The 26,355-nt window shown below is 44.8% G+C and overlaps 1 protein-coding gene across 1 annotated transcript; it reads left to right on the forward strand.

The window, feature by feature from the left end:
- The first annotated feature begins 1,444 nt into the window (after nucleotides 1–1,444).
- LOC144107069 (F-box only protein 25) lies at nucleotides 1,445–26,298 on the forward strand. Its single transcript, XM_077640052.1, has 7 exons — nucleotides 1,445–1,897; nucleotides 9,837–10,005; nucleotides 12,309–12,401; nucleotides 13,147–13,275; nucleotides 14,539–14,765; nucleotides 16,610–16,865; nucleotides 19,030–26,298. The coding sequence occupies exons 1-7, from the start codon at nucleotides 1,788–1,790 to the stop codon at nucleotides 19,171–19,173; spliced, it is 1,128 nt and encodes a 375-aa protein (XP_077496178.1). The 5' UTR covers nucleotides 1,445–1,787; the 3' UTR covers nucleotides 19,174–26,298.
- Nucleotides 26,299–26,355: the final 57 nt, after the last annotated feature.

Below are 26,355 nucleotides of genomic sequence, written 5' to 3' on the forward strand. Positions count from 1 at the left end.
TGGTTCAAGCAAAGACCTGGTGGTTGCTGTAATGCATAAGTCTATGTTCTGTTAGAGCTACCTAGCTGTTACTAAGAGGAAGAGAGAAAAGGTGAGAAGGAATGATGTGAGCTTTTTTTCACAGTGACAGACTCAAAGAAATGACTTGTAATAAGTGGGCTGCTCACATCGCTGGATGAAAAAGAAGTACAAATCGTTGAAAGTGGTGGTGAAACAGGTTGCAGAAAAGGAAAAAAAAAAGACAGGCAGTGATCTTGTGCAATAACTGAAAACGCGAGCAGGTATTTCGTTCGAGGCAGTTGAATGTGTCCACCCTTTGTTACCCCCTCCTCCCACTCTTATAAACATTTGTTGCTCAGTTTTGAGGCCTTAGAAGATAAGATAAATAATAATAATAATTGGTTTTGGGCGAAAGGAAATGGCGCAGTATCTGTCTCATATCGTTGGACACCTGAACCGCGCCGTAAGGGAAGGGACAGAGGGAGTGAAAGAACAAAGGAAGAAAGAGGTGCCGTAGTGGAGGGCTCCGGAATAATTTCGACCACCTGGGGATCTTTAACGTGCACTGACATCGCACAGCACAGCTCTCGAAAATAATTGGTTTTTGGGGAAAGGAAATGGCGCAGTATCTGTCTCATATATCGTTGGACACCTGAACCTCGCCGTAAGGGAAGGGATAAAGGAGGGAGTGAAAAACAAAGGAAGAAAGAGGTGCCGTAGTGGGGGGCTCCGGAATAATTTCGACCACCTGGGGATCTTTAACGTGCACTGACATCGCACAGCACACGGGCGCCTTAGCGTTTTGCCTCCATAAAAACGCAGCCGCCTGGTTAAGAAACGAGGGCACAGGACAAGCGCTTCATGTCGAGCGCATCCGTATTACTAAACAGCCGATATGAACATGTAGCTCAGCAGCAACTTTCACTTTTTTTAGTCCTCAATCGTCGGCGACGTGGTGCGAGTTTCTCCTCGTTGTTATATTGTCTTGCGTATAAGTTAATGCGAGCATACTTTGCCGCACATTCTATATTTTGGTATAATCGCTTATTTGGCTTCGTACACGTTTCTGTAAAAGTACGCCTGTGTGTCGTAGACAAAAAAAAAGAATAGCATCTCCTTCCACTGCCTTAGAAAACCAGTGAACGTCAGAAGTATAGCTTCACAGCGCGCGCCTATCACGGTAACATCGCGTTTCTGGTCACCCTCGTTTGCGCTTTGCGCGTGCTTGATGCTAAATTGCGAGTGCGCGCAGTGTCCACTACGTCGGGAGGAATCTCAGCAAACACTGGCCAGTAACAACACTCATGTTCATTGCCTCAAGACGACTGCGCGTCGCTGAATGCACAGAACGTGCGGCGCGGTTATGACTTTCGGTTTCGCTCCGTTTTCAAAAGGCCGCGTGACGTCGCAGGCGTCTTGTGACTTCCGGGACGTCACATCCGTCAACAAAAAGCACGCATCAACAAACTGGCGGAGAGCGCGAGCAGCGCAGTTGACGGGATCCTGACGGCGCGGAGACCTGCGCGGAGGGAACGACCAGTTGCCGTTTTATTATTTCGGTTCGCCTTCGTTCTTTCTTTTCCTTTTCTTATTCTTTTCCTTGGTGCGGTGCCAGTCGGGTTTTCTTTCTTGCGAGTGGAGACTGGTTAGTGTGCCCGCTGTTGGCGGTGCGAAAACGCCACGCGACAGCTGCTCAGACCTGCTGTTTTCTGAACACGCTGTCGCACGCATCTAGCGAGCGGCAGCAGCAGCGGTTTTTTTTCGGGAGTGCTTCACGCAACGGCGCGATGCCATTCATCGGCCGAGACTGGCGTTCTCCAGGCGAAGTTTGGGTCAAGACGGAAGAAGGCTGGGAAAAGAAGAAGATCCTCGAGTTCTACTGTTGCACCGACGAGAGGTGAGAAAAGAAGAATTATATATTGTGACGCGCGTGAAAAATTTCGCCTCGCGCTTTCAGTTTCTTATGTTTGCGCGCGCGTGTGTGTGTATTACGGAGTGGACGTCTGTCGCTGGGTCTCTGCCAAGGACGGGCAATAACGGGACGGGCCATGTATCGATTCAGACAGACAGCCGAGATCGAGGGAGAGTGCGGCGAAGGAGAAAAAAAAAAGGGTGGCCTGTCCAGATATATGGCTCGCTGGCTATCTTCGCTTTACAAGCGGTTATTTCGCTTTCTTCTCGTTCGCGATAGCCCGTCAGTCGTCTTGCGATCGCTGTCCGCCTTTTGTTTTGCTCAGCATGCGCATTGGTTGAAACAGCTGTACGAGGAGGAGAGAGGGTTAGAGACAAATGTATGGGAGCCTGGCGTGACTCGGTCCGTCGTGCGCACTTGCGCGCAAACATCGCGACTCCCGACGCTGAACCCGACAGAAACAAAGGCACCGCGCGATAGGCAGGCTGAAACGACTTCGCCTGCGCGTTGCCAGCGCTCTTTGCCATCCCCTCTCCTCTGTCGTTGCGCCAGCCAGCTGATTCCGTCAAGATGGCGGCCTTCGGTAGGCACCCCTGTCAGAAAGGCGAGCAGCGCTAAACAACGCTCCGACGGCGGGTTTATTCGCCTCTCCCGCGGCCAGCCGTCAGCTGAATGGCTCAGCTGTTGCTTAATGCGCGCTAATGTAGCCCCAGCGCGTCGGGCAGAGCTTCTGCTTATGCAAAAAGTAGGCCAGTTCCTCGTTCGTGAAATGCGTTGCCCGGCCTAGCCGAGTGCTTTCTTTTTTCGCGCTGGTGCGCCTTATTCCAGAGGAGTGACAAAGGCTGGCACAGTCTGTGTATACAAGCGCACTGTCGCGGGCATGCAGCGCTTGCTTGAATGTTTGCGGAGCTAATGCTTTTCTTTAATCGTTTTGTATTTTCTTTCCTCCACTGGGAGCGCGTAAAATGTACAGGCCGCTAGCTTTCGCCCGCAATTTTTCTCCATTTATTTTTTCCGAGCGGATATATATATATATGTGTATGCCTGTCCTAACTACGCGCCCGTGTTCTTGATATTTTTTTACCTGGGCGGTCCTTCTGGCCCGTTTGTGCTTTCAACCGCGAGACCAAAGAAAAGGAGGTTTGGGGATTTGCACCAAGTCGAGCGCATCGACGGGGCTGCTGCTGCTGCTGCGTGCTCGGATGGCAGCAAAGGGGGATAGCGCGCAACCGAGTCGCTTGGCAACCGCTGTTTAACTTGGGAGGCGTGCGTTCTTCATGATCGAGCGTAGCCGGAGGAAAATAAAGAATTGCGGGAACGAGGCGCGCATCTGCGCTGCAGTCACGGTTCAAATCGTCTGCGCGGCAAGTCGATGCATGCACATTTGCGGACTTGGTCGACCGACATCCAAATTTTGGGTCGTACCTTTTATTATTTTATGGTTTTCCACGCTAATTGATTGGCCGGGCCATTTCGGGAACCTGTCGCTCCGATCGCCGTATTATAAAACACACACACACACACACACACACACAAAAACACGAAGTGCAGGTTCAAACACGTCTCAACAACAAATACGTCGCGCGTGTGGCTCCCGGTTTTGCAATGTGCGATCGTTATGTACTGGCGTTTACAGAAATAGATGGGTCGCTCTTGGAACACTGGTGACGTAAAATGTGGAGCAGCGTCAGGTTTTAGGAACGACAGCGAGAAACGTACCTACATACATACGTATATCGGATGTATCGTGCGTTCGACGGGCGCGTCGTCTGCTACGCGCGCTGCGTTCCGCGAACGTTCATGCCCTGCAGCAAGTCCGTGTTCTTTTTCCTTTCCCACGGCCAGCTTTCTTTTTTTTTTTTTCACCCAGTCCGTCACATCCGAGAGATCGCCGTTGTTACCCGTTTCCGCAGGTTCCCAGCCAAATAGAAGGCGGCGCGAGATCCAACAGAGCGCAAAAGACAGGATAAGAAAAAAAAAAAAATGCGCATCGTTAGCAAGGCCGGGTTGCTCGCTTCCTGGCTGGCGGGCCCAGTCGTGTTTCTACGGCCAGCACTGCTACAGTCGCTGACCTATTTAGCCGTGCACGAGGATTATTCACGCTTGCTTTCTTTCTCGGCGGCACTGATTTTTTTTTTTTTTCGTTGTGCCCGCCGCGCGGCAGTGCGCCAATGTTTTGCATTGCCCGGCCAAATGGACACGCAATAGCGGACGTGTGTGTCGCTGTATATGTATAAATATACGAGCCCGCCACGATGCGTGTGGTGCTGCGTTGCTACCGGCGCTGCCTGCCGCGGCTGAAAGGACGCGATGCGTTTTTCGATCGCTCGCATTTAATTATCCCCCCTTTCCCACAGGCGCGCGCAGTTTGGAAACGACTCTCGATTGCGACGCGACGACGAATCGGAAACCGTTGCTTAATCGCGGGTTCCCGAGGTCAACACGTCGCGCGCAGTTGGCTTTTTTGCGTGTATATACCGCGCACGGTTGCTGGGGCGCCGCTTGCCAGTTTTTCCCGGAGCAGCCTTTTTTTTTTTCTAGTCGTTTTATACGTTGAACCGAACGGGCTGTGCTGGTGTGTATATATATATATATATATATATATATATATATATATATATATATATATATATATATATATATATATATATATATATATATATATGTGTGTGTGATCGAGTAGGGGGATAAGATCAAAAACCAGGTAGTCTGCGGTCTCTTTTGACGGTTTAATTCCAGAGGAATTAGGGCATTCAATCTTATTGTTTTATGCAGCGACCCTGGTGTTAAAGGTGTGAGCTAGGTGATAGAACAGCATTTAAAGAAGTGCGGAACCTGCGATATATGGGATTGCTCGTTTCTTCAGGACCGCATTGCGACTCGGCTTGCAGCCAACATATTTGCGTTCGCCGGCTACTGTCTTGCAGCACTCTTTGCATTTAAAAATGTGTTTTTGAACCACAAGTGTATATGTTGCATTTATCGGCGAGAAACAATCTATTCAAGACTTATTTAGGGGCAGAGGCTGTACACTAATGGCTTTGCAAATTGAATGCAATATGAAATTAAGCTTAATGAATATATGTTGGGTGATCGTACTCATATCTTAGTTTACCTTTCACTTTCACTTTTTTCATCTTTTGTGCTTGCCCTAGTGCCACGGTTAGAATATATGTAATTGTATTCGTATTACTTGAAATGTATATCAGTATATATGACAGAGAAATCGTGGCTGCTTGCTCTGGCTTTGGCAGCTCAAGGCAATGGCCTGGGTCTTTTGAATTGAATAAAGCTTTAAAATACTGGTTGAGCCATGCACAACAGAGTGAAAAAACTGAAAGCGAAAGGTAAAATAAAATATGAGTACGATCACCGAACATATATGCACTAAGCTTAATTTCATATTGCATTCAATTTGCAAAACCATTAGTGTAGAGCCTCTGCCCCTAAATAAGTCTTGGATAGATTGGTTCGTGCCGATAAATGCAACATACAGCATCGCACTGCTGACACTATGTGAGCCAAAATGTTTCTGTTGTGTCCAAAAATAAAACTATAGCTGGCAGCATGCAAACTCTATCATCATCATTATCAGCATCACCAGTGTTTTTTGCACCAGGACTACCACCAGTAGCCATATTAGTGTAAGTCACTGTGAGTTGAACAATAAACACGTGGCCGAGTGGACTGTTAAACCATACTTAGTAGCCTCAATGATGTAACCCAGCAGCCAGTAACATCAACACTGCCTAAGTCAGCAGTTTCTTTTATCATGATTCAAATCTAGCTACTGTCTTCTTTATGACCACACGTTCCTTGCCAAGATTGCCATTCTGCATTTCTAATGGTGGTCAGGCATGCTCCAGCCCCATGTCAGAAGAGCCGTTGGAGTGATGCAGAAACACTCTCTCATTGTGACTGGAGTGCGCACAACTATGATTTTGCTTTGTATTGTAGCAAACGAAAAGCACAGTTGTGTTTGTACCTCAGACTGGGGTATCGGCAAGTTTGACAGGAAAAGACTTGTTTATTGGCTTGCTTTGTAAGCCGAGTGCAGGGCTGACCTGAAGGGCCAATGTGTAGGTGCAACTATAGGCCTTCATTGCTGCCCTACTAATCTATGGGCGATCCGCATTAAAAAAATTGGGTCGGTGGTCAGTATGATCAGTAACTGAACCAGTGATACTAGTTCCATTCAAAAAATATTGTGGTAACCAATGTTGGCAGTAACGCGTTACTTTTTTTGGTAACTTAGTAACATACTTGTTACCATTTCGGAACTGTAATGGGCAATGTACTCACGTTAACATTTTTCGGTTATGTGAAGTGTCATGTTACTAGTTAATCGGCTTGAGGGCATGTAGTCTCGGGGTACAGCGACCTGCCCCAGCTCCAGCACAACAGAGGATGACATCCTCGGGAGCGCCTTCTCGACATCGGCGCCAACTAAAGATGAGTAACTGTCTCGGTACGTGCGTTGAGCGCCTATTCAGCGTAGATGCGGACGTATCCACTAAGAAGCGAGGCAAGCTGTCCGATGACAGCTTTGAAATGCAGCTGTTGCTTAAATTCAGCAGCAAGTTGTAGTTGTCTCTCTAGCGCTGTTTATCAACTTTGTGTTCAAAATAAATTTTGCTTCTTTCTACCTGAAACTGCGGCTACGTTTCTGGTTATTGAATTCCTTAGTGAGTGAGGCTGACCTTGAACACCTGCACATAAACACTCACTTTTTGCGGTAATTATACAGGTTCAAGTGAAAAAAAGAATTATATGCGCAAATATATTTTTCCGGAACTATGCCATTTCAGCATTTCTTTTTGCTGCACAATTTTCGTGTATATTTTGTTAGCCGAAGCACATCGAGCGTTCTGGAACATCAAATTTTTCAGAATTGCTGTAAATTTGTTGATTTCAGCGATGCTTTCTTCGTGAAGTTAGAATTGATGATGCAGTGTCATTTTGTGTTTTATGTCACATTAAGAAAATGACTTCACCTTGTGCCAGAGAGAAGCCATCACATGCAACTCTACACGCAGCTGTAGGCCACTATAAGATTGCTAAGGTTCCAGCACATTTGTGCAAAGTATTCTCGATAAATCAAGATTTCGGGCAAAAGTGTTGTTTGGGCTATAAGTTCTATGTGAAATATGAGCTTTATAAAATTGTTGTCGTGAGTCCTTGCAGCGAAGACACACTGATTAAAATTTATGGCCATGGAGTAACGGCAAAGTAACGTGCGGTACTTTTTTCTGGTAACGCATTACTTTTTTTGTAGTTAACATAGGGCGGTAACACGTTCCTTTCTTTTTGGCGTAACGAGTAACATATTTAGTGGTACTTTTTTTCGGTAACGCCTACAACACTGGTGGTAACACTGCCACTTTGTGCAATAGCAGGTTCATTCCGTTTTCATTCATTACAGTCAGATGCAGCTCAAAAATAGTGGAAAATTCACTGAAAGGAGGTCCCTCAACCAATGATATGCACCACCTCTCATGATATCACAATCAGATGCCTTGCAAATGGCTGGCAGGTGCAAATTGGCTGACCACAACATCATAATGAAGCCGATGCCATTGCTGCATTTGCTGCATCGTTCTTAAGCTTGTGGGGACCTGCCCTGCAGCCCCCTGAGTTTGCTTTCCCGCGAGGCACCGTGCAGCAGCAGTCTCACCCCGAGGATGAGCGCGTTCCCTTGCCAGTTACATTAACTGGCAAGAGAGGGCGCCAGCGTCGCTGCGCGGGAGACTGCTGAAGCCCGCCCGCGGGAGATGGGCTCTCTTGGGCCGGGATAATCAGCCTGAGCGGACGCGTCGCTCGGGGCTCCGCTCTTCGCCGACGGGGCGAAGAAGCGACGGGGAGACAGGCTCCCGTACTCGTCCCGTCCGGCCTGCGGAGTTTATATCCCTTGCCCTAGCGCGGGCGAACATTCGCTCGGAACCTTGATGGTGAGTCGGACGCCCTCGATTCATTAGCGTACCTTGTTGCTAGCTGGCGTTATTGTTTCTGTAGCAATAAATGCCTGTTTGTGTCAGCCAATGTGTCGTTCCTTTGTTCCCCCAGAGCAAGGCCCGCCGTGGTCGGCGAGCGCTCGGTAGCGTACGCGATCACGGGGTGGGGTCCGGGCGGCTTTGAACCGTGTCAGCCGCGATTGAGTGGGGAGAAAGTACTTATCTCCCCATGCAACCCCACAAGCTGTATATGATTATACAGCTGTCAAGGCTAAGTGGCATTATTACTGAGGGGAGTGGTCAAAAAGCTCTGTGGTTTAAATAAAAGATTGAAGATTGTTTCTGATTGAAGGATTGTTTCCTTTTTCGAAAGAGCAGAGCAGACAGACCTTTTTCTCTGTTAGGCATATCACTGGAATTTTATTTTGCCTTAAGTAATTTCAATAGAGCGTGAATCACACCACAATCATTATCACACCACCTTATGAAAGCCATATCTAGAAATTGAGATGATCAATGTCGTTATGATGTTTGACAAGTACGACATGAGATGAAAAGCTATGCCAGGGTTGCTACTGCATAATGAAGGGTAGTTCAATGCAAATTACTTTTTCTAATGTAGTTTAATGTTGGGTTGTAATGTACTGCCTTTCTTTTTTTGTGATGCAACAAGAAAATTTCTTGTTTTTTTTTCTAATTGAAACTTGCTTGCACTGTAAAGCAACTTAAGAAAACTGCTGGGATTGAAGAGCGGAGCTAGTCGAAAAGCGATCATGTGTGGTGAACTAAAATGAGAGCTCTAGAGCTATACAAATATGAAGTCTCTCTCACATTCACCACCTTAGGATATCGTAAAGTATAAATACCTTAACAGCTGTCACTGAATCTTGCGCTACACAGCGGTAACTGTCCTGTCATTTCCCAGATTTTTCGGCTTTCAATCCGAACTCTCACTGAAACCTCTCAGATACCTGCAGAAATAAAATAAATATTGCCGTGGCTGGATTTTAAACCTACGGTGGCACGAACAGATCATCTTCGCTATGCTGTCATCATCACTATGCTATCATCGCAACTATCACGCCTCATGTTAAACTGCAACACTCTCACACTGTGCATTAATGTACATTGCCATCTTCATCATTTCCATCCGTGTGCAAAAGTCACGAAAGGAAAGGAAACGCACATAACCGGCTTCCTTGGTCAGTGGACACATGGCATTGGTGTCCATTTGCAAAAACCTGCTTTCGCACAATATTCCACACTTAGCAATGCTAAACTGCCAGCAATTTTTTCTTGGCTTCGCATTCTTGGTTGTGCAAGGGTAGCTGTGCCTCACTGTGTGGAAAGGCACTTCCTGTAATGTTTTCTGCCTTCGTTTCATATAGTGCACTTCATAACTCTGTGACATCAAATTTAAAGTGACAGTCACCATAATAGTGGCTATGGCGTTTTGCTATGGAACACAAGGTTTTATGTTCAATTGCCGGTGACATTTCAATAGAAGTGAAATGCAAAAGTGGCCATGTTTCAAGTTTTTTGGAGCACGTTAAAGAACTCCAGGTGGTCAAAATTAATCCAGAGACTTTCACTGTATCGTGCTTCATAGCCACTTCCTCAGCTTCGACACGTAAAAATTCAGTAATCATTTAGTTGGTTCCGCCAGGAACTGTGCCCCTGCTGGCAGATCTCTTTTGCCACTTTCAGTGGTGCGCAACGAAAATTACCGTGCTTAACTGATTATTGTAGAAACAGCCCGACTGTCAAATAAGCTCATACTTCAGAAGAGCTGTTAGATATCTGTGCAGTAGCAACACTGAATTCACACACCATGTTCTCCAAACTGGGTAGAGGAGTATCCTAAAGAACATGCATTTTTTCTTTTCCAGTTAATTGTTAGTTCTTGAGACGTTCTATGTGGCACTGAAAGCATGCAGCGCTATGGCAAGGTGAGATTCTCTCTCGCTTTTCAGTCTCGACTCTTTGGAGCAGCCGGCCGACTATGACCTTCAGCCATCATCGCCACCAAATCTTGCCGGCGGAGAAGCAGGAAGTGGCGATGAGTGCCTCGACGCAGACCCCAAGCAGCGCAGGCTTTCTCAGCAGCCGTACTGCCAGATCACACTCAAGTGCACTCGTGAGGTAAAGCCATTACACATGATAGAAACTGTACATTAGTCAGCAGCCATCGCAGAACGGTTCAAAGTGCTTCAGCGTATGTGTGCATGCATGAGTGTGTGTGCGTATTTGGACAATTCTCGGATATCCGTAGCATGACTATAATTGTTTTGTGGCCAGAAGTCACCTGAACAGTCTGTGTTGGACTTTTTCATGTCATTCATTGTCTGTGGCATTACATGCATCACTACTGCCTCCTTTGTCACCTTTACCTCCGGCACTGATTCTGGTGACAACTTCATTGTAGCTAAGGATCCTGTATAGGTTGTAAAAGGTTCTTTGTTAACACCCTTTTAATGTAGTCAGTGACCAGGCTTTTAGTATTCGTGAGGTCTGATGAGATGATCTTTTATCAAACACTCAGCTATGTAAATTTATTGTCCTCACAAGCTTGCCTTCTTTATCTTCGGCATATTTTTTTAACCGTTTCAGTGTCTTGTCATTTTTGTCTTCCAAAGCGTATGTCCAGACTGTACTGACTGACTCCTTGACTACAGTCTCTCTTTTACATTTTGTAGACTTGGCACATTTCCTTGAGGTTCCATGTGTAAGTTCTGTTAAGACACAGAATTTCAAACGCCAGCTAAGGATATAACTTGTCCCCTCGTTGTATGTATCAGCCATTTAGTATGTTTCAGTCACAGGCATTGAGTGGAACATCATTTAATTCTTTCCTTACCATGAGGAATATGACTATTTTTTGTAGATTTCAGTAGTTTTTCTTTTCTGTAAAAACTATTCCATTTAAAATTTTATGCAATACTTGAAAACAAAGCTAAATAAATGTGCTTTTAGGCATATAAACTTGAACAACAAATTGTGCATTGCAACATAAAATTTTATTTGCCAAAACAAGATTTTAGAAAAAAATTGAACAGAAGTTGTAAAGACACGCTTGTATCTAAAAAGGGAAAAAAAAGCGTAAAGAATTTTCTGACGTATGCGAAATGTTTGGTATTTCATTAGCTCTTGATACACAACAATAACTGGAAACCTTTTAGTTGGGCACCGGAATGCGGCCGCCTGTGTTCCAGGCTGGTTTCCGTCGTCACTGCTGTCAGAACTGAATTCCGACAAAAAGGCAGCTCTTTCAAACTTGCTGCTGCTCGGGTGGTCTATAAAATCAACCGCAGGCAAAGCACAGTCCTAAGATTTGCAAGGTTTTGGAGAGCGCGTCGCACATGCAAAGGCTGGCAGGCAACTTCAACGCTACCACGTCTTCAGAGTGCGTTAAAAAAATGTTGCCTCGCGGGGGAAAAAAACATTGAAAACGAAACTTTAGTTGCTTAACTACGAGTCATATGATGTACGCACCGTGCCTGTAAGCAGCGCAGAAGGCTCCGAAGTTGAGCGACGAAGTTGCCGCTAGCAGCGTGGCACCACGTCCTCGCAGCGCATTAAAGAATTCTGCCTCGTGGGGAAACAAGGAATATCAAATATGAAAGTTCAGTTCTCTGGCTACAAGCCAGATGCACAGTGTGCCCATTAGCAACGTGGAAGGTTCCGAAACCGGTGCAAAAAGTAATCGTTAGCAGGCTTAACGATGCTCAGTAAGTGGGATAGGGAAAAAGTTAATATGGTATCCAAGATTGGCTGGTGAGCAGCTTTGGGATTTCTACCTGCACAGAAGTCAATGCAAAGAGACGTATTAAGTGCAAAAAATTTAAACAAACTGCACACAGATGCAAGAGAGCTTGCTGGTGCTTTCATTCATTGCAGATCTGCGAGGTTTGTGAACATCTTATTAAAGGAAGTCTTGTTTTTTGTGCCCAGCTATAAAGCTTGGAAGACATTACAGTTGTCGTTACCTTGATGAATTGTGTTTGGCTGGAATGTCTTGCTCAGCTTTAGGAAATGCAAAACATAAATGGCAAAAACACTTTCATGGTCTAGAGAGAGAGAGAGCTGAGCCAAGGTTATGAACATAGCAGGTTTTTAAGTAATTATTTATATCTGAGGGTGCACAATTCTACTTCTGGAGATACCAATATTTTCTATTTCCTTTTGTGTTCAAAAACAGTTGTTCTGTCTTATCTGTCAGCAGCCATGTAGAATATACCATGCCGTTTATATGAACTGGTCATGCTTTTGTAAAGCTGTGCATGTTTGCAATACATGTTAGATAAAAAAAAAAATGCAGTTCTACAGAATCAAGCAGTGGTATTTGTTTCTTCGGTTTTTTGCTCGCTACATTTTTCCTGCACCTTGTCTAACAGCGTACACCGTGCCATGTGAACATAATCTCTGGTTTCTACACTTGTTTGCAGGTTGCTGGCTACAACACCATCAGTGAAGCATTTCGCAGGCTAGACTTCCGTAATGGCATCAAGGATGTGCGGAGGTTCAACTACATTTGCAAGGCGAGTTGATGCATATCAGTGTTCGTTCTTGTCATCTCAAGCACTCATATTTTTTGCATTTTTTTTTCCATAAGCCGCTTGTATCTTTGCGCAGCATTCATGTGCAGCAGCTGTATTGTGCAGTATAATTGTATGCATAATAATTGTGCTGTATAAAGTGTTAAAAAGCTATCTCCAGGCCAAAGGCAATACAGTGTCATTTGAAAAAAGGCGTCCGTGTGCTGTGAAAAGATCCCCAGGTGGTTGAAATTATTACAGAGCCCTCCACTACGGCACCTCTTTCTTCCTTTCTTCTTTCACTCCCTCCTTTATCCCTTCCCTTACAGCGCGGTTCAGGTGTCCAAGGATATATGAGACCGATACTGCGCCATTTCCTTTCCCCCCAAACGAATTATCATTATTATTATTATTATTAAATTGACAACAGAAATCATTTCACAAAAGGTTCCAGCGCAGTTTATTAACTGGCATGGATACAACTTTGTCCCATAGTTTATTGCAGTAACTAATTGCTTAGGAAAAAAAGTAGAGTACTTCCTTCATTCGATTCTTTTTTCGTGTTAGTTTAATCTGTGAAGCCATGGGTGAGGTGTGACCAAATTTGATGCTGTTCTTGTATTCATTTTCCTTGAATTTTTTTACCTTTATATTAGCTTGGAACTGCAGTGCCTAGTTTCTTTTTTTGTGTACAAAGTTCTGAAGGAGAGCGAGTGCAGTTAATGAAGACGCACGGCATTCCTTGCAGCTGCTACACCTTCTGATCACGGAGAACCTGACCACGCTAAGCGGCTGTGCCAGTCGAGTGCTGTTCACCATGCTTGAGGAGGTGGCATCCCAAGTGGCCGACAGCCGTCAGAACACTCACATCCTCCAGGTGCAAAAGCACAGCTGTTTGTGCAGCTCGAAGTGTTTTGAGTAAGCGTGCCACTGTTGGCACAGCCAAGCTGTTTGCTGTTGTGCCTCACTACTGCTGGCATAGCAAAGCTTTTTTTTTTAAGCGAAATTTATTTGCCCAGGGCATCAATGATGGGTGAAGGTGTGATGAAAGATGTAGTAGCGATTAAATGAATGGAAAAAGACTAGCTGATTTGATGACGTCCAGTAGAGAACGATAGTACCGGTCCCTGCGTCCAGGCAGTGTATGAAACAGGGTTGCTTGGTGAAAGACCCGCTACCTTCAGGTGCCGGATCCTTGTAGGCGTGAGAGCTGGGCAGTCCCTCAGTAAGTGATGAATGTCGGCCTCAATGTCCTCGTGTTTACATTTCGGACACCCTGGCCGAGGAAACAAAGCAAAGCTGTTTGCAGTTGTACTTCGGTACTACTGGCAAGCCAGAATATAGGCATTTGGGCTTGCAGTTGTTGGCAGAGCAACCTTTATAGTGAAACTTAAAATCTGTCCATTCCGAGGGCTTTCGTTTGTACCTGAGAGGGTCCTCAATGATGGAGTTCCGAGTGCATTTGCAGAACTGAAACTTGGTACTTTGCATACTCGAAGTGTAATGGCCAACAAAGGTGGATTTATCCACCCATAAAAGTATGGTGTGCCCAAAATGTGACTGTCGTAGCTTATCGGCCATGGCTGTCATAAACTGAATGTGATTGCTGAGCTGGGTTTATCAGAAAGAGATTTATTTGCCAAGCGCGAGGGGCCATAAAAGCTGCAGGTCACTGCGTCCAATTCATTTAAGGCCTGTAGAGTGCACATCACCTAGTTAGGTGTGCTCAGTGCACGGAAAGCTGGTGGATAAAGGGAAATTCAATACATTGGTGTTGGAAGCCGTGTGAGGACCATTCCCTAATTCTTTCTGGGCGGGGACTTAACCTGAGTGTCCATTTCCAATCGTGTGGCTTGACTGGAAGTGGGAAAATTTAGGCTTGTGCAGTGCACTTGCCCTATTAAAACAGAGTCGGGCATGTGAGAAAGTGTCATGAATGCACAGCTGAGGTCGTCATCCTCGGAGTCCTGAACAATAGGTTCGCTGTTTGCGAGCACGTTTAGCTTTGATAGCATCGTACGGGGCTACTAAATCGGTGTTGGGTAGTGTCACGTGGTGCTGAGCTACTGGTACAGTTCTGTGAATGCTATACTTCAGGTGACAAGACTACTGGCTTAATCTTTTGCATGCCTGCTGGCAGCTCCTGCTGGAGGACCTGGAGCGTACCCTGCGCAAGTACCACTGCTGGGGTCGCCCGTTGGGCTCGAGCCAGCTGTGGGAGCAGCACCTGCAGACACTGCAGCGCATCTGGGAAGTGCAGAGGCACATCGACCTCTCCAACCCCGTGCCAGATGATGCCACACCCCAATTCCCCCACCTGCCTCCCGAGTTGCTCAGGGAGGTGCTGCTGCGCCTGGCCGACTACAGGTACGTGTGCACGGCCGCAGGTGCCCTAAATCGACCGAACGAGATTGACCAGAACCTGTAGTTGAATACAACTCGAAAACGCAGTGGCAAATGCCTCTCAAAGACCTTTCATCCAATGGGGTCTGCCATTGTCGTGGTGTCATGGTTAATTTGTGCTTAATCTCTTTGCTGCTGTCAGTCCTCTGCGATTTCGCGCTATCAGGTACAAGAGTATTAGCCATGATGTAATGACTAAGGCCTCTAGGTTCCTGTGATAATGCGGAAAATCACGGATTTTAGCTTTTTTTTTTTTTTTTTGGAATTGTGTGCTAGCAGTCACATTAGTTTTCTTGCTGTTGTGTTTGTGGACATCAGTAGAAATGACAGAATGATGGGAATGTGATCAATTTCATCATCGAATGCCTTTGAAATGTGGGATCTGTTTACAAATGATCTCGCAACAACATGCCTTCACACATGGTTCTTTGGGATGAATCGCGATACTAGCACCTGTCAAAAGCAGCATCACCGTATTTGCACAAATACGGCGTGACTTTTTTCTTGAATAATTTGGCTCAGAAAGCACCTCACGTTACGTTTGAAACCAAACTATGAATATAGTGCGAATTTTTTTCTCTGTTCGTTGAGGCACCCACATTGCACTCACCCAGCATGCTTATAAGGTGCAAGAAGGAGCCAACTTCTTGATGATCCTGGTCATTCGGGCGAAGCATGTAGTTCACAGTGGCGAGAAAGAGTTGCTGGAAACGTGGAAAGAAGCGGGCCGTTTGGAAAGAAAATGCAGTGAAAGGACCACAAGGATTTGCTCCCATATGTTATATGGGAGCAAATTACTCACTGACGTCCACCTGAGTGCAGGCATACAGCTACAAAGGAAAGCTGTACAGCTTCCACAGAAACTTCATAGTTAAGAAAACTCCGTCCTGATCTGGGGTTCGAATGCAGGACCACCACGTCATTGGAGCGGTCACTCTACCAGCTGAACTAATTGGGTAAACTTGCATGTGGAAGTGCGAGTGCGAATTGCTGAACAACTCGAAGTGGGAACGATGTTGGTCCAATGTTTTAGGGGAATCCCCCAAGCTTTGTGGAATAGGGCACATTAGACATCAACTTTTTTGCTGAGCCAAAAAAAAAAAATTGTGTTCTTAAAATTCATTTAAAAGGAACTGCCCTTTGAAACATAATTTTTACCTGTGACTTTCTCATATGTAGCCGCTTTATGACCGTGTGTACCCGCAGGGTGATGAGATACGAAGATGCAGGCTTCTTTACTAGGCACCCCACCTAGAAAAATCCAAGCGCTTCGTAATTGCTAAAGGAAGAGAAAGAAAAGGGAAGTGTCTGGGTGATAAGCCATAGCATGTGTTGAATTGATAACCTCCGGTAGTTAAGGAGGCACTTTGCCTCAAGGCCATGGTTGATGCTTTATGAATAGCTACTATTGAATCCTGCCTGACCTGAGTACATGCAATGAGCTTGTGTGGTGTTGCAGGAATATTGGATTAATAGGACTGGGAAGAGAACTGAATCTGTTGCAGGAACAGATGAATCACTTAATGTAGTGCTCCAAGACACACATGCATTGCATTCGGGTATGTGTGTGTGTGTGTGTGCACGCACGCACACGGCAGCGTGAGGCCAAATCGATCAAGAACTCGAAGCTGGAGCACGAAGACATAAAATGGAATGCAGTGACCAGTGCGTATGGCCATGCCTCAGTCATAAGGTGGTATTCGCAAAAGAAAAAGTATTCGCAAGCCTAATCATTGCCTTCAGTATATTATTCTTCAAGCTGCCAGTTTGCTTGTGACACCATACTCCCCTTCCTTGTAATGGTGCAGGGACTTGGCCCGTAGTGGAGAGGCGCACCCCGTGCTGGCGGCCTTGCTCCAGGAGGAGCACGTGTGGCGGCGCCTCTGCCTCTTTCACTTCGGGCCTCAGCTGGTCGAGCAGTGGCGCCGGCAGCCACCCGAGAAGATTGATGGTGACCCCGGGTGGCAGCGCCTTTTCCACCGCCTCCGCAAGAAGCACGGCCTCCGCGAGGAGTACGCAGACAGCCTGCTGCTCTGCCGCCACTGCCGGTGCCTCTTCTGGAAGGTGTGTGCACACTGCTTCTCTTCTTTCATAGCGGTCAAGGCATAATTAGATTTTGGGAAATTTTAAGAAAAGATTGTTTGAAGATTGTTGTGTTGGAGTCATTCTACCACCATAGAAATAGGGTCATTGTGGTCAGAATTGGGACAAATGGGTTTGGGTTATGGGGTTTAACGTTCCAAAGCGACTCAGTGTATGAGGGACACCATAGTGAAGTGCTCCGGAAATTTCGACCACCTGAGGTTCTTTAATGTGCACTGACATCGCACAATACAGGGGCCTCTAGAATTTCGCCTCCACCGAAATTCGACTGCCGTGGCTGGGATCTGGACAAATGGGGTCAAGCACCATAGTTCAAGGTCATTTTATATCTGGAGTCGACTTGCACATGGTGGCAGTATAGGGTACCTATAGTATTGACACTTCACAGAAAGATTGGGTGACTGTGTGACCTTTTCAGAATTAAGTGCTCCTGAAAAAATTTTCGTCGAGGGTTAGAAAAGCCAAAAAACTGATGGATATTGAATCACCCGTCATCCTCTCACAAAAACTTTTGATCAAGCTATTTAACACCAGAGATATTGGAGTTTAAAAAAGAACCTCTCCCTTTTCTCTCTCAGTTCTTACATTGGAATCGTACCCCTGTCACACAGGCACTTTCAAAGGCTATTCAGTCGAGAGCTTTCGGGACTCTCAATTGCTATCGAACTCGAAGGAGTTTTGCCGCTGCTAGAAGCAAACTCGGTCACTGCTGAGAGATCCCACCATCTTGCACCAAGCTGTAGTGCTGCCATCATCACCGCCAATAACTTTGCAGGCATGCAAGCAACAGCTTAGAACTTTAACCTGAAAAGGTTGAGAGCAAAATGTCTGTTTGCTAAAGTAATATTAATCACTCTTGAAATTAAATTCTTTGGTTTGGACCAGCTGAATGGTATTTGTGCGCTTTTGAGGAAGCTGTTGTTCATTTTTGTGTCGCTGTCAACAGTGGTATTATGCTTGCCGCAGTTATTTAGCTCAACCTCTCTCTCATTTTCTTTGCAAAATAAGTTGGATGTTTTAAAATTCCGTATTTTTCAGAAATGATACCGCTGTGATTTTATTCCCCAGCGCAATGCTGTATGCGCTTCACGTCCGAGAGTGCATGCAGCCATCCTGCTCAGAGGCCCTTGAGATCTCAATCGAGTCCCGCAGTGCTCTTTTGACTCGGACTATTGACTCGATGGACTATTGACTCCATGGCCATCGGAGCCGCTCATGTAGCAGGGCTCGATTGGTCTTTTGACTCAATAGACTATCTGTTTGAGGGCCTCCAAAATGGCCGTGCGGCAGGAGTGTAAGTCGGGGGGGGGGAAAAAAAAAAGAGATTATAGGCCAGGACTGTGCTCGGCTTAATATGTTTACTTTTGGCTGGTGCGCTCGCTTCCTGCATTCTGCTTCGTCTATAGTCGTCAGAAAGTTTGAGGCTTGATGGTGGCACTGGCAACGCATGTTAAAGGTGCACTAAAGAGGAATCTTAAATTGTCTCTTTACCGCAGGAACTCAATCTCACTCTCCGAGTATGCTTAGAAACTTCAAATTATTGTCCTGTGCGGCCGATTTTTCTATTAAATCGAATTAAATGTCCCGGCTCTCGCCTTTTTTTTTAACTCGCCTCTGAAATGAGGAGTCAGCCAATGCATGGAGTTTCTTTCAGCCTGTTGCGCAGCAGCTTTGCTTTCACTTTTATTTTGTTTTTTAGGTTTCTGTGAATAAATAGTTACAGTCACAGACAACGCAGGCGCAAATTAGGCCCATGGAAATAAAAGTACAAGTGGACTCTTTGCTTTCGTCGATCAATACGCATCACTCCGCGGATAGCAGAGCTGGAGGCCGCCGCACGGCTGTGTGAAAGGCACTCCAGGCGTTGGCCGACTCCTCCTTTTATTGGAGGTGAGTTTTTAAAAAAATGGCGGAAGCGGGGACGTTTTATTGACTTTAATAGGGAAATCCACTAGAGCGTCTCTATAGTCTACGAGCTGCTTCCGGATGTCAAACCCCGCATTCTGCCTACTGTAACATAGAAACACATGAAATGAAATGTTTGAAAAGCTTACTGTGAGTGTCTAGTCACCAAACCTGATCCCACCCGAGCTGAGCCTTGTTATTCTCACCATCTCTGGCACAGTCCTTTGGCCACCCCTGCCTCAACTCTTCGCGAGAGGACACTGTGGAGGACGGCGATAGCAACGCAGTGACATCGCCGACTGGCGTCCTGCCTATGTGCATCCCTGTCACACCTCAGGCCTTCCTCCAATTTTTCTCCCTGTGAACGGGCGTGGTCTCCCGAGTGCCAACGTTGTCCAGAGCCAAAGCCACCACCGCTACGTCGACCGTGCTGGCAGCTGACGACGACGGGCGCCGCTTCTGTGGCGCACGTGTTTTCCCTCCTGTCCTCCTCTTTCAAGGCAGTCTACTCAAACTCATTATGTACCCCGGTGTTTTGGCTCTGTCTCGTCAGCTCTTGTCGCCAAAAGTGGGCCGTATGCCTGTAAGAGAGAGTGTGCTGTGTTCTTTGCCGGGCTGAAAAAGACGGGCTTTGTTCTTGCTGTCGTGCCATTCTCTGCTGTCCCTCCCACCCCATCTCCCCTCCTTCCAAGTAGCAATATTCTTTAGCAGTTGTTCCATACTTGAGGCCAATGCCATGCTTTGAACCAAAGCAGCCACATGGGCAGCCACATGGACATGCATTTTGGAATTGTATATAGTACACCTGATGGGAAACGGGACGAATTGAAGTTGTCTTGTATTGGTAGATTACTGCATTCTAATGACAAAGGCGCTGCATTCATGGAAAATGGAGCTTTTATAAACTAAATAAAGGTCCAAAAATAATGTACAGGTGGTGCCATCAACGCCCAATTCTCGGGTAAAATGCATATGGGGGCACGCTTTTTTTTTTTTCACAGATCTCTGAGGGTAGGCTGCACCGCCATTTACTTCGAAACAGTGATCACGGAGTCTTTTTTTTTCTGAAGACAAAGTTTCGAATCGATTGGCAGAAAGGATTTTAAATGCAGTTTTCTCATTAGTACTTGTCTTTTGGTGTCGGAATAGCTTAACATGCCCGGAAAGTCATAGAATTGATTTTTCTTGGAAGAAAAGTCATACCCCTGTCACACGGGACTTCTTCTCGGCCTTTGCCGTAAAGTTATCTTATTGCACTAAAGGAGGTAAACCGAAAAGGAGCAGCGACGCTGCTACACGGCAAATCCAAAGGAGCTAGAATGCGGCCTCCGTGAATGCCAAAAGTCACCGCTGTGTGTGAAGCGGCGCTAGTAACATTATGAAATTAAAGCAGACGGTAGCACTTGAGCTAAGAGTGCATTCGTTTATGTTGGAAAAAGTAGCTATCACGATAATAAACGAGCGTTCTGACGGTGAGAAACGTATATTTTGAAACAAAGCTTACTTTTTTTTTTCATCGTTCTCGGTCCGACCACGGTAGGCGCACTTTTCCGTTCGGCTCCTCGTTGTGTTCGAGAAGCGTGCTTTGTTGCTTGTGTCTTTGTGCACACAAGCAAACTCAAAACACGCACTCAACAAAGAGCAAACGAAGAAAAAACAGCAAAGCGAGATGCGCAAGCACGTGTGTGTCGATGCGGCTGCTGAAAAGCGTTCAAGTCCTTTCTTAGCAGTGTGGATGTCTTTAGTCATAGCCTCCTCTACGGTTAAGTGCACTGTAACGCAAAATTAACCATTGAATAAGATAAATTAGATATTTCTTTCGGTTTCAAAACTAAAAATTGCGTCAATTTTTTATTCTTTGAGCTCGCTAGCTGGCGCTGCCGTCTGGGTTGCTCCTTTAAGCAACTTTAAGGCCGCTGACGGCCGCCTTTATTGCTACGGAACTTTATCGCAAAGGTCTCGACGCTTTGCCGTGTAGATGCGCGTCACGCGCCTTTGGGGCAAAGGACGTTAATTTCTAAGGCCTTACTAGTGCCCATGTGACAGGGGTATTAGATGGAGTTGTCTTCAGTCTTCAGTACCCTTTAAAGAATAAAAGTATGAGAAGAGACATACCTACACAGGTGCCCCTGTGTCCGGAATGCGATGCCTTGGTTGTCCAGGATTGAAGGATTGAAAGTGATCCTCGGATTTGAGAAAAAGAAGGGAGCTTTATCTCAGCGAATTCAGTCCATTGTCCGCAGACTGATTGGGTAACTGTTTTTCAAGCGATTTAACAATGATGGCATCCAGTTTCTGCTAGTCCCGAATGTCTTTAGCCAGTTGCAGAGAGAGAGATGGGCTAACATTTCGGTTAGACAAGGATGTCCAGTTCAGCACTCACTTAGATCATGTTAGTAAATTCCATTTAAAAGTCATTGTTTACAAAACTGGAATCTGCACGGCTCACGTTGAGTTGAACTGCCAAGCCTTGTTTAACTTTTTAATGTGCAGCTCGGCTTGAAGAATTTTCTTCATGTTTGAAGCAATTGCAATTTGGGGTTAGCACTTGCTCTGTGAAGTGCAAAACTCTAGATTTGTCAGTATAGCATTCTTTTTTTTTATTAATTCACTGTCTGTTTAGGAACTCCCTCATCTCTTTACCTAGTCTTTTGTTTTAAACGTGCCCTGATCTCTATTTGCTCCGGATAAAGGAATTATGCTCATGAATTTAAATTGAGCTGGAACAAACTGCGTAGTTCTTAAAAAAAAGAGTATTAAGCGACAAAACAGCTGTAAAACTGTCGCTGGACCTAGGGTGGAGAGGTAAAGGTAACTTAGTCTCAAAGCACTGAAAATGGCATTGCAGCAAGAACACAGTCCGAGATTAGCTTGTTTCCATGTAAAAGCCCTATTTCAATGACCGGTGCTTTAGAGTTTGTATATATGTATGTAGGAAGGCGTATAAAACTACTATTTTCTATACAGAAATCTTATTTCAGTATTTAAATGGCATAAAAAAATTATAAAAATGATATATTTATATGTTCGCTTGCAAACTGGGTGTGTTTTTTGAAAGAAGAATGAACTCGGGCGCGTGCAAGGCAAGTTGTTGAGAGCTTGGGTGTTGGTGCATGCTTGAGAGACTTGACATGTTGAAGCAAGTGAGAGTTCACGTAGAGTTGCATTCCGTATGTTTCCTTTTTACTTTTTTTTTTTGTAATATTGCGCGGGTGCACATTGCGCGAGGTCCAAAGGAGTGCTAACACCAAAATAATGGTGGATTCCAGCGCCAACAATTTTCATCCTGATCATACCCCATTCATAACGCACAACTGGACGAAGCTGTTAAGTAGAGTGTATAACATTTAAATGCCTAAGCTAAAGCTCTGATCAAAGTTCCACTTTAGCCTCAATGAAAAATGAGTTTTACAGAAATGCCTTGCAAGTTCTGCAAGTAGTTTCTTTTTTTCATTAATGTGAAAATATTATTGCACTTGGCAGATTCACAAGGTGAACATTAGGAAAGCATTCTGAAATGGAGCATGTCACAAGGATGTGGTCTATTGGCCTTTAGTGTTAACAAGGGCCATAGGCATCAAAAGTGTGGAAAAAAACCCCTTAAATAACGTGCCGAGTCCTTTGCCGTCCACTGTCCCTAAGTAGCGATGCACTATCTATCCCTTTTGGATGGATGCTTGAAATATCTGGAATCGTGTTGTGCCTCAATTCCATAGCACAACTCTGTCAAATTAGGACCATACTGTGAGACTGATGTAGTCCTCCCTTGCTGTGATTTTTCTTTACGGACCATGAGAGTGTGGCTAGCAATCAAACCAGCACAGAGCTCGTGGATGCAGGGTGACCAAATCTTTTGTTTCTGGCTCTCTGCAGTGTCCACCCAGCTGTGAAAACACACTCTGAAAGTAGTTCCCATGTCAAACCGTGCCGGTGTGGTGCGGGATATTCCCCTAACAAAGTTTCGAGCTTTGTTCGAACCTGCTTTTGCTGTTGTCTGTTTGGCACAATAAAGGAGAGAGAACATTTACCTTGGCTGGTAACAGTTGACACTTAACAACCTACAGTAGAACTCTGTTGTGCCAATCTCACCTAATGTGTGTGATCAGGAGTACCGTGATCATGTGGTTCATTACATTGCCATGTGGTGTTCATTGCCGTAGTGGCCAACACAGTGCAAGCACCTTAAAGTGTGCCCGTGAAACTGCGCTCCCTGGATGACTGCCTCTAAACATTTCGTGACACACTCTTTTCATGCTCGCAATGTCTTGTCGCATGCTGCAATTCAAGGCGTGAAATATTGAAAGTCTTGCCTTCACAGAACTTGACGGTGGCACTGCTCATTTTACCAGTGTGGCAGCGGTATGCTTTAATCCACAATGAGTGACTGACAAGGCCGCAAGAGCAAACCATGATGATATTAAGTTAAAGGTCACAGTTTTTAATGTAGGGATTTAGTCTAGCATACAGAAAATTGGCAGCTCATCTACGAAGACATTATAGGGGACTCCTTTCAAGGCAAGCTTCGTGGAGCTGACTGATTCTGATTACCTTAATTTAGTTTGCACAAATGCAATGCAAAAAATTTGGTTAATGTGAACAACTAAGCTTGTGCACATTAGGTAACGTGAACTCAAAGGTTACCACAAGAATGTAATTGAATGGATTTCTAAGTACAGGCATTCTACCAGGCTTGCAAGAGCAGTGAATTGTGGGTAGCGTTGCATGTGGCATGTACTGTATTTTCCGGTGTATAACTTGGTAGTTTTTTCTACTGCATTTTCATCGGTGCATCTTGTACAATGATGCTACTTATATATGGCAAAAAAATGACGTTCCCACTTGCACCATCTTTTCCCGTGCCCAGCGAAGGCATTTGAAAAGAAAATCAAATTGTAAAAGAGAGAAAAAATGAGTTTTCAAGAGGTAATTTTATGCGTAGAATCACACACTCCCAACAGCCAGGTTGATTTCGGTGGCAGTGTGAAGTGCATGCCGTTGTTGTAAAGAGTCCAGCCATATGCTCGAAAGTTCAGATTTCAGCATCAGATCGATTTGGCTTCGCGCGTGTCAACCATTACTCCTGCTCAGTGTGACCCTGCCTGCAAGGCGAAGGAGCTATGATGCAAAGTTGAAGTTTCGTGCCGCTCAATATGCACTGGAGAATGGGAACCAAGCAGTAGGGAGACACTTCTGAGTGAGCGAAAAAGTTATCCATGACTGGCGCAAATCTGCAACAGTGCTCCAGTTCATGAAACCAAAAAAGGCAGGCTGCAAAGAAAGCATGTTTTTTGTGCATGGAGCTGCCGCCAACCTCTAATTCGTTACACACACTGATGGGAAAACCTTCAGTGCATTTATATAGCGCTTACTGAACAAACAGGTTCATCTTATACACCGATGCGACTTGTGATTTAAAAAATAACTGTTGCTTGCAAGTGATGCAAGTTATAGACTGGAAAATACGGTAATTAGACATATTTTGTTCTTTTGGGGCAGTGGAAGTTTTTTAGGAGAGTGAAGGTCACCAGTAATCCTAGATAACATTGTAAATATGTTCTCTTGACAAAACTGTGGTTATCACTGAAAAAGTAGAACTGTGAGCCACTGACTGCATGGCATTTTTCTTCCAAAGGGCTGAAACATAACCTTGTAAAATGCCTCACATTTACGCTTGCCTTATTACAGATTTACAAATGAATTTACTGATGGTGTCTGCGCGCTCCTCTTACAGAACGTGATAGTTCAGTTTTCTCTCGAGCCGAACTATATTTAAGCTGGCCAGGTGTGTATGGTCCCACCAAATTTGTCTGAAACGGAGTCTAGCAGACATGGAAGAGCTGAAAAATCTGCAAGGTTGCTAAAGAAAGCTGTAATTCACTATAAAAAAGTGATGCGTCTTGCACATATGTGTCTGACCAATAGCATAGTTGCCCAATTTTAACGTGCACTTGATTGTCGTGTTTGGAAAGAATGGAAAACTCAAAATTTGTGCAGAAGCATGGAGCGCTGTTCATTTCTCATTTTGATTAGTCCTCACCGGCCTGTGACTTGTTTTTCTTTGCTTACACACATATCATCCTCCATGCCATCGTAGCGGCAAGCCTTCATTAGCACTGTAGCCATTTTTGCGAAGCGATGCATAAGTACAGCAAAGCAGTTGGGTCTAACATCTTAAACAAAATGTGCACCGTCAATGAAAAAAGACTTAATTGTTGCAGCAGTGACACTGATTTGATTTTGTGGTTTCAATTTTTTTATCCGACTATAACTCTCATGCAGTTTTGAGATTCACCTATTATGCCAAAAGGCGAGCATTATAAATGGGTAAATATGGTGCGTTTGAAGAAAGAAAAAAAAACAATGCTACAAGGAGCACACCAGCACTGCGCAGGTCTGCATTGCCCAGAATGCCTTTGCTTTGAAATTCCTCGTATAAAATGAAATTTGCTCAGTACAGTAATCAAGATCGCTTATTGCACAAACACGTCGGCAGAAATTGGGACACTTAGCAGTTGTCTAGTCAAATAGCAAAATACTAGTACTGTCCTTTTATAGAGATACAACCCTGTATTTTCTCATAAATGTGCATGCACAGAAATTGAATGTTTTAAGAACAGCCAAGTGTTGCAAAACTGTTTTAAAACTTATATTCTGTTGTTATTGTTGCTGTTGAAAGTGCTGGAATGAAGCAATAGCCTTGCGAATAAATGAGATGTCGGCAAAGAAATGTTCTTGTGCAGCTTTTGAAGATGACTTTTTGTCTTGGCTAAATTGCAGAGCCAGCGTTTATGTGTATTTGTTTATTTTAATCCTTTTTTAGTCTTAGTCTTCCCCATTTTAGTCCTTAGGTCTTAGATGGACAGTATCTATACTCATTGACTGCATATATATATGGCTGTCATTTTGTTTGTACAGAGTTTACATTGAATTCTAGTTGACTAATGTTTAGAAAGTAGTGTAATTTACTTGTTAAGGCAGCTACTGCCTTTGTCAGCTCTTCTTTGGAGCAAATGTCAAAAGCAATTTTTTACTAGTATAATCAATTATCAGTGTGTGCAATTTTTAGCTGCTGTGACTATCTGTTAGGCTGTTTTGCACTTTAAACCATCCTTATACTTTGTAACCGAGTTTGACAACTATATACACAATTTATGGCTTTATTGCTATCTAGTATGTAAACTAACCCTCGCTGACGCGTGCATACTTGTATGTTGACAGCTTACTAGGTGTGATGCAGTGCCTATGTGTACAGAAAAAATACATTGTACAGTTTGAAACATGTTTGTTTCTTTCTTGTCATGGACTTCTTTTTTCTGAAATATACATATTCCTCAGAAATATATTTGTCTGACCTCAAGAAGTTGTTTGGCAAGTCATATGTGATGTGTGTTGGTGGATACCTACATATATATAAATATATATACTCAACAAATATATTTTGTTTTACGGTATTATGTTTTCACAAATAAAGCTGACAGCTCTATCTCTGTAGGCATGGATTCAGCGCAAGGATTGTCTTTTTGGTGTGGTAGACTTGACTCTTGCC

This window comes from Amblyomma americanum, chromosome 10 (assembly GCF_052857255.1).
Source record: "Amblyomma americanum isolate KBUSLIRL-KWMA chromosome 10, ASM5285725v1, whole genome shotgun sequence".
Taxonomy (NCBI): Eukaryota; Metazoa; Arthropoda; class Arachnida; order Ixodida; family Ixodidae; genus Amblyomma; species Amblyomma americanum.

Bases quoted from the DNA above. Each gene is read 5' to 3' on its own strand.
- LOC144107069 (XM_077640052.1), top strand. From the start codon at position 1,788: ATGCCATTCATCGGCCGAGACTGGCGTTCTCCAGGCGAAGTTTGGGTC. The intron at 13,276-14,538 runs GTGCAAAAGCAC...GCCTGCTGGCAG, and splicing joins AGAACACTCACATCCTCCAG to CTCCTGCTGGAGGACCTGGA. The intron at 16,866-19,029 runs GTGTGTGCACAC...TCTCTGGCACAG, and splicing joins GCCGGTGCCTCTTCTGGAAG to TCCTTTGGCCACCCCTGCCT.